We start from the raw sequence: 12,414 nt of genomic DNA on the forward strand, positions 1-12,414 counted from the left end.
TGGCTCAGCGCCCTCACCCAGCCCCGAGCCCTGGGGGTGTGTGAAGGGCTCCAGGCCCCAGAACGGTGCTGGGCTCTGAGCAGCCCCTGTCCGGTGCTGACACCCTTCTCCCCCCATCGCTACCCCGAAACGCGACGCTGCAGCCAGGATTCGCCGCAGCACCCCAGGCTGGCGGCCCTGGGGACACGCACAGCTCGTTCACTGCCCTGCAACGCCCCGGGGAAGGGGTGAAGGGAGGCACTGCAGGCTCGGGCAGACGAGGTGTGAATAAACGAGGACCAGCAGCGTGGGTCAGCCCTCAGAAATATCGCTGCTGGGTAAGGGGAAACCGAGGACGCAGCCCCCCCACCCCACCACCGGGCACCGCAATCGCCAACCACGACGCTCACTCAGACAGAGAGGAACGCACTTCTTGGCCAACCAGTTTTATTATTCAAGTCCAGAGATAAAGCAGTTAGATACTCACACTCGCAGCAGCTAATTAAACAGGAGGCAGGACCCTGTAATCAGACTGGTGCTGAAGGCAGGCGATGGGCACCGGTACCGTGAGGAGCTGCCTGCTCCAGGAGCGCACACTTCGCAGCGAACACGGGGCTGAGGCACGCCGGTTCCTCCCGCGCCCCCGAACGCGCCGCAGCTCACAGAAATTAGTGTTCTCCCCTCCAGAGGTGGGCGACACCGTCACAAAAATGGCTGGAAGCAGCAGGTAAGGAGCCCTTCGGGAGCGAGAGAAGCCTTCAGCCCCTTCGCAGGCGGCTCCCGATCGCAGCTGTGCCCGGGGACAGCAACCGGCCTGTAAACCCAGCGCACCCACCTCGCTCGGCGCCGAGCCTGCGTTACAGCACTCGCCCTGGCAACCGCCGTAGAAAGAACAGTCGCCCTTCACCCCCACAAACTGTTGGGGAGCACCATTTGCCAGCACAAGGGCTTGGCCGATTCGCCACTGCTCCGGCTGACTCTCACATCAGCGTCTCCCTTAGCGAGAGCCCGCGGGTGACGCAGTCTCGTAGCTGCAGCTCATCAATATTTCATACCATTTCTCTCGCTGCAGAGCAGTGCTTGCCCTCGCTGAGGTCAGCTCCAAACCCCACTCTCTCAGCTGGGCCAGAACGAAGCCGTAGCGTTGCTCTTGGCAGCATAAATACATGTATTTGCAAATACATTTTTTTCAAGGCTGGTGTAAAATCAATTCCCGTTCGCCTGCAGCAGCACGGCCTTAATTACACGTCGGGAAGGGGCTCTGCTGTTCTCAAACCACAACACGCTGTTACTGCAAAGCAAGGCTGGCAGGAGGCCGCAGCCAGTGTGGAAGCCCTCTCCTACATCTTGTTTTGCTTTGCTTGAAGTGGTTAGAAGTTAAAAAACAAAAAAAACCCAATCGATTTAAAACCATGGACATCATCACTTCACCGGTCTTTGGTACAGACATGGGCCACAATAACCGACTGGGACATCTGACACCACAAGCACATGGCACATTTCAGAGGTGCTTGAAACTCCTTTTTTTTTTGCTATGGAAAAAAAAAAAAAGAAAAAAAGGGAAAAAAAAAAGGCAATGCTTCCAAAGAACCACTTGCCAGCCACGTGCGCAGAATTTCTGCTGCTTTTTAAACACACACCACATTCGTAATTAATTTTTCCCTTGAGTCCACCTGGAAATCCCCAGCTATCGCTTCCGCTCGCCTTTTTGTGTCCTTTTCTTCTCCTTTTCCTTCCGCTCCTGCTTGGCCAGCTTATCCTTCTCTCGCTGGAGTTTATCTTGCTCTTTTTTCTTCTGGAACTCGTCTCGCAGCAGCTCCCGTTCCAGCTTCCTGGCATTCACGACGTCCTCCACGTTGGTGTTGCGGAACAGCGCTGGCGGCGCGTTAAGGGCGGACAAGGCTCCGGCCGCGGCCATGTGGTTGGAGCTGTAAACTAGACCCTGGCTTTAGTGCCCAGGATGGTTTATTCTACCTCCCCCTTCACCTTCTGCCTCGCACTTGGGCTTCCTCGCCAAGCAGGTACAGGATTTGGGGATGAGGAGTGAGGGATGGAGAAGGAAAAAGGAATCTCTCTTTGGTCTTTCTAATAGAGTCGTCACGTAGAGTAAAGGTCGAGGGAGGGGATTCTGCCCCTCTGCTCCGCTCTCGGGAGACCCCCCCTGCAGTGCTGCGTCCGGCTCTGGGGCCCCCAACACAAGAAGGACACGGAGCTGTTGGAGCGAGTCCAGAGGAGGCCACGAAGCTGCTCAGAGGGCTGGAGCCCCTCTGCTCTGGAGACAGGCTGAGAGAGTTGGGGCTGGTCTTACTGCTAAAGACTGAGGCAAAGAAGGCATCAAACACCTCCGCCTTTTCCTCAGCCTTTGTCACTATGTTTCCCCTCGCATCCAATAAAAGATGGAGATTCTCCCTGACCCTCCTTTTGTCACTAATGTATTTCTAGAAACATTTTTTATTGCCTTTTATGGCAGTAGCCAGATTAAGTTCTAGTTGGGCTTTGGCCCTTCTAATTTTCTCCCTGCATAACCTCACATCTTTGTAGTCCTCCTGAGTGGCCTGTCCCTTCTTCCAAAGGTTGTAAACTCTCCTCTAGGAGTTTACAAGGACTCACTATTTCTAGAATCTCCCGGCTCTTCCTGTTTCTTCCCTCATCATTCCCTGCAACTGGAGGGACAGAGGAGAACACTACTTGTGCCCTGATCCCTTAACCAGTTGTCCCACAGCCCTGAAGTCTCCCTTGATTGCCCTCAGACTTCTTGTAGCAACTGCATTGCTGCCTACCTGAAAAATCAATAGTGGATAATAACCCAAGGGCCGTGCCAGGGTACGTACCATGACAAGCAAGGTCAGGCTACATGAAAAGAAGAATCAATCACCAAACTTAAAACGTGGCCCTAAAGCAACAGGGAGTATCAACGCGGAGGAGGAAGAAAGGGAAACTCACCGTGGAAGGTGCCTTCCTTCCAGAATGCCTGGGTCACCGAGAATTCAAAGGATACATTTTTCCGATCCAATATTCACTGCTGTCGCAATGGATCCATCCTGTTCATCCTCACCAGTGAGAGAATTAAGGAAATGTGGACATCAGTAATGAACTTGTGCCTCTTTACAGTCACCCTTGGCTCAAAACATGTCATAATTTTACCAAGCCACGAGGAAGCTAAAAATTGACACAATCAAGGAGCGGGCAAGCACAAACCCCCACGTTCAGCTCCCTCCTGCTGCTTGAGTGCACAATTCCCTCCTGTTCAACTTCACTCTTCAAGGAAGAGCTTGTTCCTCAGCACTATGAAGAGGTAACTTTTAACTCTCCCACTCCACACATACTCTCTCTAAAGAGGATCTTTTCAACAGTTTTCTCACCACAAAGCAAGAGATAAATTCAATACATTAATTACCGTGCACCGAGTTACTGGGAGGTGATTCACTCCTCTTCTGCAACGCACCTGGACTGGGCAAACCTCACCCATGTGTCGGTGGAGAGTGTGGAAATGGCAGAGAAACATACTCAAAGGAGCATCTGCTCATGGCACTCCACAAACTTCCATGCTTTTTTCCATGGCAGTTATCATGGAGAAGGCAGATTGAAAAGTCTCCCCAGTTCTCCCCACTAGACACTGCAAAGGTGGAAAGACGTTGTTTAAGGAGATGTTAAATAAACATTGTCCTTCAAAGCACCGAGTCTCGACTGGGTCAGGAAAAGGATATTCCTCCTCGTCCGTCACATTGGCATACTGGGCCAGGAGGGCAGCTTTCCTCTGCTTCTCCTCCTGGGAGACCTCCTTTGGCTTCACCACAATCTTGGCCTGCTTCTCCATCATGCTGGCGATGGCTTGGATCTCATCTGGCAAGGAGAAGAGTGAGAGCATCAGTCAGTCCCTGCAGCCACGGCAGTGAAGTCCCCGCTGACAGATGCCACAGGGCCGCTGCTTCCTACACCTGCAGTCCCCAGAAGGCACCATCCCACCGTCACAGGCTGCAGGGAGGCACCCGTCGCTGGGGACAAAGGTACTGAGCTAAAGGGACCCAAAACATCCCCCACCCTCCTCCCACGGGCCTTCTCACGAGGTCACTAGTGGGGCTGTCAGCGCACGGAGCGCAGCGAGCTGGCGGGTTTGGGGAATTCAATCTCAAGACTCGAGAGAGCAGGAGCGGCTGAAGAGCCACCGAGGAGGTGGCGTGTGGTGTGGTGACGGGCCACCAGCTTCTCCTCGCGAGGAGGAACCACCCCGTGCTGCGCGCAGCCACGGTCGGACGCTGTTTCTCCTGGAGCGAGGGAAGTTCCACGATGAAACTCTGAAATCAGTAAGACTCTTGCTAATGAAGGTCCCGTTTATTCCAAATTTCATTCTCTGACGGTTCAAAGTGGCTAAATAGGTTGAATTAACCACCTACTTACAATCAAATAGAAATTCTGAAAACCCAAAGTGACCGATCACTTTAATGCTCGCTCTTTTCTGCTACCCAGGGAAAGGAACAGCTGATTTACCTTTTAACGTTGAAGTTCGGCTGCCTGGTTCTTTAAAATGACATTTGGGGTTTGACACCAAATTTTTTTTTTTTAGTTTATTCATAATTTATCCTCAGGATTCTGTTAGTCTGGGTAGATACCGCCTTCAGTGGGGATTTAGCCTCTTATGGAACTACAGTGAAATAATTAAATCCTCGCACTTCTAACAACCTAGACACAAACTGCTACTTTTTTTTTTCTGTGACAAGAAAAATCCCTGTGGGTAACCAACAGCATGAGCGGGAGACGTCCAGCAGCAGCTCCAGCAACTCCAATCACTTGTCCCCAAAAAAAGGGATTTATTTTATTTAATGCACAGAACAGCGTAACTTTTCCCTGTCCCCAGCCAAAGGCAGGGTTAGGCCGAGGACGGGCTTCAGGGAATTTTTGGGGAAAGCCACTGAACGGCTGCGTGGATCAGCCGCCTCACCTGCAACAGGGAGGTGAGCGATGGTTGTGAAGTGCTGAGGCTTAGCCAAGAAAAGCGCTGTATAAATGCAGGCCTCGTGATAAGGGCTGGCTATTTCTAGAATGACATCAGTCAGTGACAAGATTCTGGTTGCAATCAGAACCACAAAAAAAAAATACAGAGCGAAATAAAAAGCAGGATTTAGCCACGAGGGATGTCACATCGTCACGGGCTCCAGCTCGGCCCGTGCAGTTGGAGGGTCACTAACTGATCCGTGCAGTATGCTTAACAAGCAAAATCTTTCCAGCGTATGAGTTCGTTGTACTCAACGACCAGAACAAGCCTCCCCCGATGAACAACACGGAGCTCTTTGCTCCAGAGCCGACAGCTGAAGATGAGGGATGAATTCAGCGAGGGGACACAAAACGGTGGGGCTGTGCAGTGACTGGGAAAGGAGCAGCGTTAGTTGGCAGCAGCGGCCTCCCAGAGCTGCCCCCGCTGCAAGCATTTATGGAAAAAAAAAAAAAAGGATGGTTTTAAGAGAAGATTTTGAAAGAGGAAAATAAGGATGGTTTCCTGATGTGTACTGGGACCTTCTCCGGGAGCGAGCAGCAGCAGAAGGGGCAGCACAGCTCTCTGTAGGTGCAGCTGGAGTATGAAAACACTTGGCTTTCCCAACCAGTGTAAACTGAAGTAGCACAGGCACTTCATACCCTAACACCTGCACTAGCTGCCATCCTGACAGCGTTAGCATTTAACGGAGAGAAAGCCTTGGGTGTTCTGCGAAAGGAAATTTTTTAAATCCTTCAGAAAAAAAAAAAAATAGAAGCTTTTCGTCTGCAGGATTATGAACGCAAAAGGCAGCAGAATGTTAGGGAGAGCCTGCAGTGAAACTACTCGTCCTCACTTCATATTTCAAGGCAAACCAGCAAATAAGCAGCAATGGCAATGAGAGGCAAGTGAGATCTGCAAACACATGAGCAGCGTTGGGTTTAACTCCGAACAGGCCAAACACCAGTTCTCATCTTGGCAAGGCCCTGCAAGTTACTCGTACCGCGAGGAGAGGCACACCGAGCAGCGACACTACCTTCTTTTTCCTCTTTGGCGTCAACAATCTGCGATTCAGACCACTTCTCGACTACTTCCCTGCAAACATCATTTACGAGATCTTCTTCCTAGTAAGGGAAAAGAGACTTCTCAGTCTTGGAACAAACTCGGTCTGCTTTAAACAAGCATGAATCAGATACAGCAAGTACCAGCTGCAAAGAATCTGAACACCCGGAGATAACAGCTTTCACATGAAATCTACTCATTAAATGCACACAGAATCCCAGACTCAGTCATGTTGGAAGAGCCCTCTGGGATCATCGAGTCCAACCATTGCCCTGACACCACCATGGCAACTAGACCAGGGCACTAAGTGCCATGTCCAAGCTTTTCGTAAACCCCTCCAGAGATGGTGACTCCACCACCTCCCTGGGCAGCCCCTTCCAATGGCTAATGACCCTTGCTGAGAAGAAATGCTTCCTAATGTCCAACCTGAACCTCCCCTGGCCAAGCTTGACGCTGTGTCCTCTTGTCCTGTCGCTGGTTGCCTGGGAGAAGAGGCCGACTCCCACTCCACTACAACCTCCCTTCAGGTAGTTGTAGACTGCACTAAGGTCACCTCTGAGCCTCCTCTTCTCCAGGCTAAACAACCCCAGCTCCCTCAGCCGTTCCTTGTAGGTCAGACCCTCCAGACCCTTCACCAGCTTGGTCGCCCTCCTCTGGACTTGCTCCAACACCTCAACATCTTTCTTGAAGTGCGGGGCCCAGAACTGGACACAGGATTCAAGGTGCAGCCTCCACACACAGGACTTCGGTTAACCTGGGACGACACAAGTCACGCCATGCACCTATTTTTTGACACAGCTCAGGACTAGAGAATGCCTTGACACCCACTGAGGTGTCCAGGCTGCCATCCAACAGCTCCGTGCTGCGCCGGGAGATGCCGCATCACCGCGGCGGTTTGCTGTTTCACACGATACAGCTCTAATGACACACGCTGGTTTCACAGTGCCAGGCTCTCCAGCTGCAACACCACAGAAAGGCAATCCATCGGGGTATCTTCGCTCTAGAAATCTACTGCCCAGCATTGGATCTATTCTTGAGTAAGGCTGCAGAGAGGCTACTCAAAGGTCACCTCCATGCCAATCTCGCTAAATTAGAATCATAGACTCACAGCCTGGTTTGGGTTAGAAGGGACCTTAAAGACCATCTAGTTCCAACCCCCTGCCACGGGCAGGGACACCTTCCACCAGACCACGTTGCTCCAAGCCCCATCCAACCTGGCCTTCAACACTGCCAGGGAGGGGGCAGCCACAGCTTCTCTGGGCAACCTGGGCCAGGCTCTCACCACCCTCACAGCAAAGAATTTCTTCCTCATATCTCATCTCAATCTCCCCTCTTTCAGTTTAAATCCCTTCCCCCTCGTCCTGTCACTCCATGCCCTTGTCAAAAGTCCCTCTCCAGCTTTCCTGTAGCCCCTTCAGGTACTGGAAGGCTGCTAGAAGGTCTCCCCAGAACCTTCTCTTCTCTAGGCTGAAGAGAATTAGGCTGGATACAGCATGGGTGAGGGCCAGCATAGAGCTGAAACCAGTTGAGTGGTACGGACAGATCATCTCCTCACACCAGCAGGGATATTCTTGTCCTCTTTCACCTGCCTGGAGCATTAAACGTGATCTCTAGAGGTGGCAGTGGAACGCAATCACACTCTTGTTCATTACTGAGGAAGACTTTAAACTGCAAGGAGAAAGGAAACGCACCCAACCAGCAGCAGGGCGGTATTCCCATCACCAGATGCTTCACTTGTGGAGCTCCACCATGACGAGCTCTCTCCCCAGTGCCTACGCACAGCTTCTCAGGGGACTGCTCAACACCGTAAGTCAAGCTGCAGCAGTAGACAGGCGACACGCTACTCTACCACATCCTGGCACACACGGTCACAGGTGGTGAGACCCTGGCGCAGGTTGCCCAGAGAAGCTGTGGCTGTCCCCTCCCTGGCAGTGTTCAAGGCCAGGTTGGATGGGGCTTGGAGCAACCTGGTCTGGTGGAAGGTGTCCCTGCCCGTGGCAGAGGGGTTGGAACTGGATGGGCTTTAAGGTCCCTTCCAACCCAAACCATTCTATGATTCTGTGATATGTGAGTTCAGGTTAAAGAAGTTGAAACCAAGCAAGAAACACGGTCCTGATAAGAGAGAAAAGTGTTTTGAAGAGTTACAGCCAGGAGCACTTCACTGGGAAGGTGCATGTGTACAACGGGCAGGAAGTTTCAATGTTGTTTTCATTTATTGTGCTCATTAACACTAAATCAGGTTTGCCCACAGCTTAGGAAATACCAGCAGCAGACAGGGGGGCTTGAGGAGAGCTGATCTCAAATGGAAACTAGCTCAGGGACACCTGAGGAACGAGCCAGCTGGGACTGAGCCATCCCCTTCCCCTGCCCCTTGGCAGGGCTGGGCAGTGGACTGCAGGTGTTAACGCCCAGGCTGGATCTGGGCACTGCCTGCAAGCCCCTGCGGTCACCCCGCTCTCCTGGGGCAGCAGCACCGCACTCACGCAGGGACAAATCAGGCAGCAAAGCAATGGTGACCTCTTACTAGAGCTGTTCTGCCAGCCCTGCCCATCGCCCACCCTGCCTATGCCAAAGGCTAGTCCTGAGAGGCAGAAAACCTGATCAGCCTTGCCTAGAAAAGAATTTCTTACAAAGGTGGGTAAGAGCCAGGCCAAACCCCTGCGCACAGACTGCCCACCAAAGAGAGAATAAGTTCACGATCCTCATCTGGAAAACTTGGGCACTAGGTACCCAAAAAAAGGCACCTTCAAGCTCCAGGACAGACCGTCACTGGAAATGTTACGCACCCAGCAAGGCAAAGCTCACCTGCACGGGGGACAGCAAAAAAAAAAAAGATGAGTTCTCCACAACTGTGGGACAGACGAGGAGATAAAACCATACACAAAGATCTCTCCACCTTTTGCTCCAATACAAATAAAGAGCAACTCAGAGTGAAGTCCTCCCACCCCAAACCTACAACAGCTCCACGCAAAATTCTGCATGGAACAGGCAGACGGGAGGAGAACTGACACACAGCGAGACCATCCCACAAACCAGCTGGGCACTGAGACCACGAGTGCAGTTCAGGGCCGGACACACACAGAACGAGGCCCCTGGGCTGGGGAGGAGACGCTACAAGGACAAACACGCGGGATACTCCAGGCTGTGAGAGGAGGTGATCTGCAAACAGAGAAACAGCAGAAAGATCAAGGGTTTGCGATTCACACTGATACCAGAGTCCATTTTAAGAAGTCAACGTGCCTTTAGCCAGAGTAGAATCATCGAATCATGGAATCGTTTTGGTTGGAAAGGACCTTCAAGATCATCGAGTCCAACCGTTAACCCGGCACTGCCAAGCCCACCACTAACCCATGGCCCTCAGCACCACATCTCCACGGCTTTTAAATCCCCCCAAGGATGATGACTCCACCACTGCCCTGGGCAGCCTGTGCCAGTGCTTGACAACCCTTTCGGGGAAGACATTGTCCCTGATCTCCAATCTAAACCTCCACTGGCACAACATGAGGCCGTTTCCTCTCGTCCCATCGCTTGTTCCCTGGGAGAAGAGACCGACCCCCCCTCGCTACACCCTCCTTGCAGGCAGTTGTAGAGAGCGAGAAGGTCTCCCCTCAGCCTCCTTTGCTCCAGACTAAACCCCCCCAGGTCCCTCAGCCGCTCCTCATCACACTTGTGCTCCAGACCCTTCACCACCTCCGTTGCCCTTCTCTGGACTCACAAGTAGTAGATCCAGAGGACAGGATGATGCTGCTAAGATCAGGTGTAAGAACGGGTGGTTTAGGTCTGGAAGAACCCACTGATCCCAGTCACTGAGATGACACTGAGATCCTCACAGGAACATGCGCTGGATCAGCAGACCTCAACAAGGACCATGTGCACAGAAATGCCATTTCAAGTGCCAGTCAGAGGGACCCTTCCAGCCCTGGCACACAGTAAGTCATGAAAAGATAATGAAAATCAACATGGTTCAAGGACACGGAAGATATGAAGGTTTTAAGTGCCAGAAACATAGTAAAAGGATCCCCCTCAATGCATGGGCTCCCTTGAGTGCGGGGAATACTGGCCCACTGGAATCAAGGTTGGCAAAACGATGAGCAGCTTTTTATTAAGCCAGGAGAGGAGGCTGGGAGAGACATATTCCCCGGATGCCTGGTTTCAGTGTGCAGGAGGAAGAAAATCAAGCAAGCGATGATGAAGGAATGGCAGTAAGTGGGAAGGAAAATGAACAGCAGAAGACTAACAATGATGGCAGAGACCTGCGCAACCTTCTAGTGAGGGTTTGAGCAATAAGAAACAGATCAGGTATTTGTGTATCGGTAGAAGGAGGCCTACGAGGGGAGAAGAACGGGAAAGTGAGATGTTTAGTGATCCCAGAAACAATGAAAAAACAGCCTTGGAGCTGGAGAACAGAAGAAACGAAAGGCCAAGGTGGCAGTGCGTGAACGGAGGCGAATGAAACAACAGGAAAGAAACAGGATGGGGCAGCGTGGGCGAAACTAAACCGTTATGGAAGGAAGCAACGAGAAGTTGTGCCACGCAGGGCAGGCCGTTTGCTGCAGCACCCTCCCGTCCGACCGCGGTGTGTGCACGGAGCTTCACCTCTGTGTCCGCCAGCCTCGCCTCCCACGTGTAACGGCAGCACTAGTGACTGTGGCGGAGTGCAGAGAGCTGGGGGGGCCACAGCCAAGTATCTTCATCCAGAATTCAACAAACAAGAAGTGGTGTTGATTTAGAGGTTGGTAAATACAGAGAAAAATTAACTATGGAAAATACAAATGATCTGGAATCCAGACAGATTTTTTAAAGAGAAGAACTGAACAGAAATAGATCTCGGTTCTAAGTTTCTTGATTTGAAATGGTTACGACTGAATAAACTCAGGGAACTAACGCATGACACTGTCAGGACTGAGGAACCACGGACATGAGCGCAGAGGTTGCCTGAAATTCATTTTCGTGAGGGTTGTCAAAAACAGACAAGCAAAAAAAATGACCTGGAATTTGGGAACAGAACAAAGAGAAAAGATCACAGAATCATAGAACGGTTTGGGTTGGAAGGGACCTTAAAGACCATCTAGTTCCAACCCCCTGACACGGGCAGGGACACCTTCCTCTAGACCAGGTTTCTCCAAGCCCCATCCAACCTGGCCTTGGCAAGAAAGGCCTCAAATTAACCAGAAGAAAGGAAAGTTGATTCTGTCTAAAGGTGCCACAGAGCAGGGCTTTTAGGGCTACTTTGAGGCCTGCTTTTACTAAACCGTCTGGTATTGATACCAGTCTTAAAGGATCCAAGGTCTCTGTTAAATTCCTCACTAATTACAAAGAAGGGACAAAGATAAACAAGACTGTGAACATCTTTGTAGTGTTTAAAAGACTTGATTCACAGCTCTGACACCAGGAGAAGAGATAAATCCTGTAAGAACCAGAACAGGATCTTCTCCTTGGAGCCACCTGCACGTGTCAGCAGAAAGGCCTCACCGATGCTTGCGCACAAATGGGTCGTACAGCGGACAGCGTAACTATGGGGGGTTATGACCACCAGAGACCACCACAGACACCTTCCCCAATTTAGTAGACGTGCACAAAGACAATTACATAATATATTGGCATATACATAAGGTTTATTGGAATAGGCGGGCTTTCCTCGGGAGCTGTATGAATACTCATTTTTCTATAATGCGTATAACGAGTGTGCTTTGTCCCTCGGTGTGCGTGCTAGGAGGAGAGATCCCCCACGCTCCCAGCGCTGCAATAAACCAGTGTCGGCTTTCTAAATCACCCTTTGGAGAGTTCTCTTGCTCACTATTCCCGGTAGCAGCACCAGGGACACCCGGCGGCACCAGCCACTCGCCCCGGGAGGCTCGTCCCGCCCGGCCGCCGCTGAGAGGAGCCCCCCCGGCCCGGCGCGCCGCTCACCAGGCAGGCGGCCAGGACGCCGCGCAGCGCCTCCAGCCGCTCCTCATCGCTCTCCTCCTCCCGGAGCAGCCCCTCGATGTAGGCACCGTAAACGGCGCGGTCGAGGCCCAGCGCCTCCAGCCGCGCCGCCAGCCAGGCCGCGAAGCCGCCCGCCGCCGCCTCCCCGCCGGGCGCCGCCATCTTGGAGCGGCAGCGCTGCCGCCGCCCGCGGGGACTGTGCGGGAGAGGGGGGGGGGGGGGGCGCGACGGCGGCCGCGGAAGACAAACTTATGGCGCTGCCGGTGGGGTTTAAGGCGCGAACCTGTCCGTGCCCGCAGCCCGGGAGCGGCGGAACCCGGCGGCGCGGCTCGCCGGTGCCCGCAGCCGCGCCCCGCTGCACCGAGCGCCCCGCTCCTTCCCCTCAGGAGCGGCGAACGCGCTGCGCCGTCTTCGCGCGGAGCAGCCCGGCCCTGCGCGGCCGCCGTAGTGGCGGGGCGGGGCGGGAGTTTAAACAG

General features: G+C 52.7%; 1 protein-coding gene across 1 annotated transcript; it reads right to left on the bottom strand.

The window, feature by feature from the left end:
* Positions 1 to 409: 409 nt before the first annotated feature.
* On the bottom strand, positions 410 to 12,314 carry CCDC43 (coiled-coil domain containing 43). The gene is made up of 5 exons (XM_068418952.1): positions 11,921 to 12,314; positions 5,985 to 6,072; positions 3,687 to 3,822; positions 2,978 to 3,036; positions 410 to 1,854 (listed from the first exon to the last, which is right to left on the bottom strand). Exons 1-5 carry the CDS (start codon positions 12,098 to 12,100, stop codon positions 1,667 to 1,669), a joined length of 651 nt encoding a protein of 216 aa, XP_068275053.1. The 5' UTR covers positions 12,101 to 12,314; the 3' UTR covers positions 410 to 1,666.
* Between the last annotated feature and the right edge of the window lie 100 nt (positions 12,315 to 12,414).

Source organism: Nyctibius grandis, chromosome 26 (genome assembly GCF_013368605.1).
Source record: "Nyctibius grandis isolate bNycGra1 chromosome 26, bNycGra1.pri, whole genome shotgun sequence".
NCBI classification, from domain to species: Eukaryota; Metazoa; Chordata; class Aves; order Nyctibiiformes; family Nyctibiidae; genus Nyctibius; species Nyctibius grandis.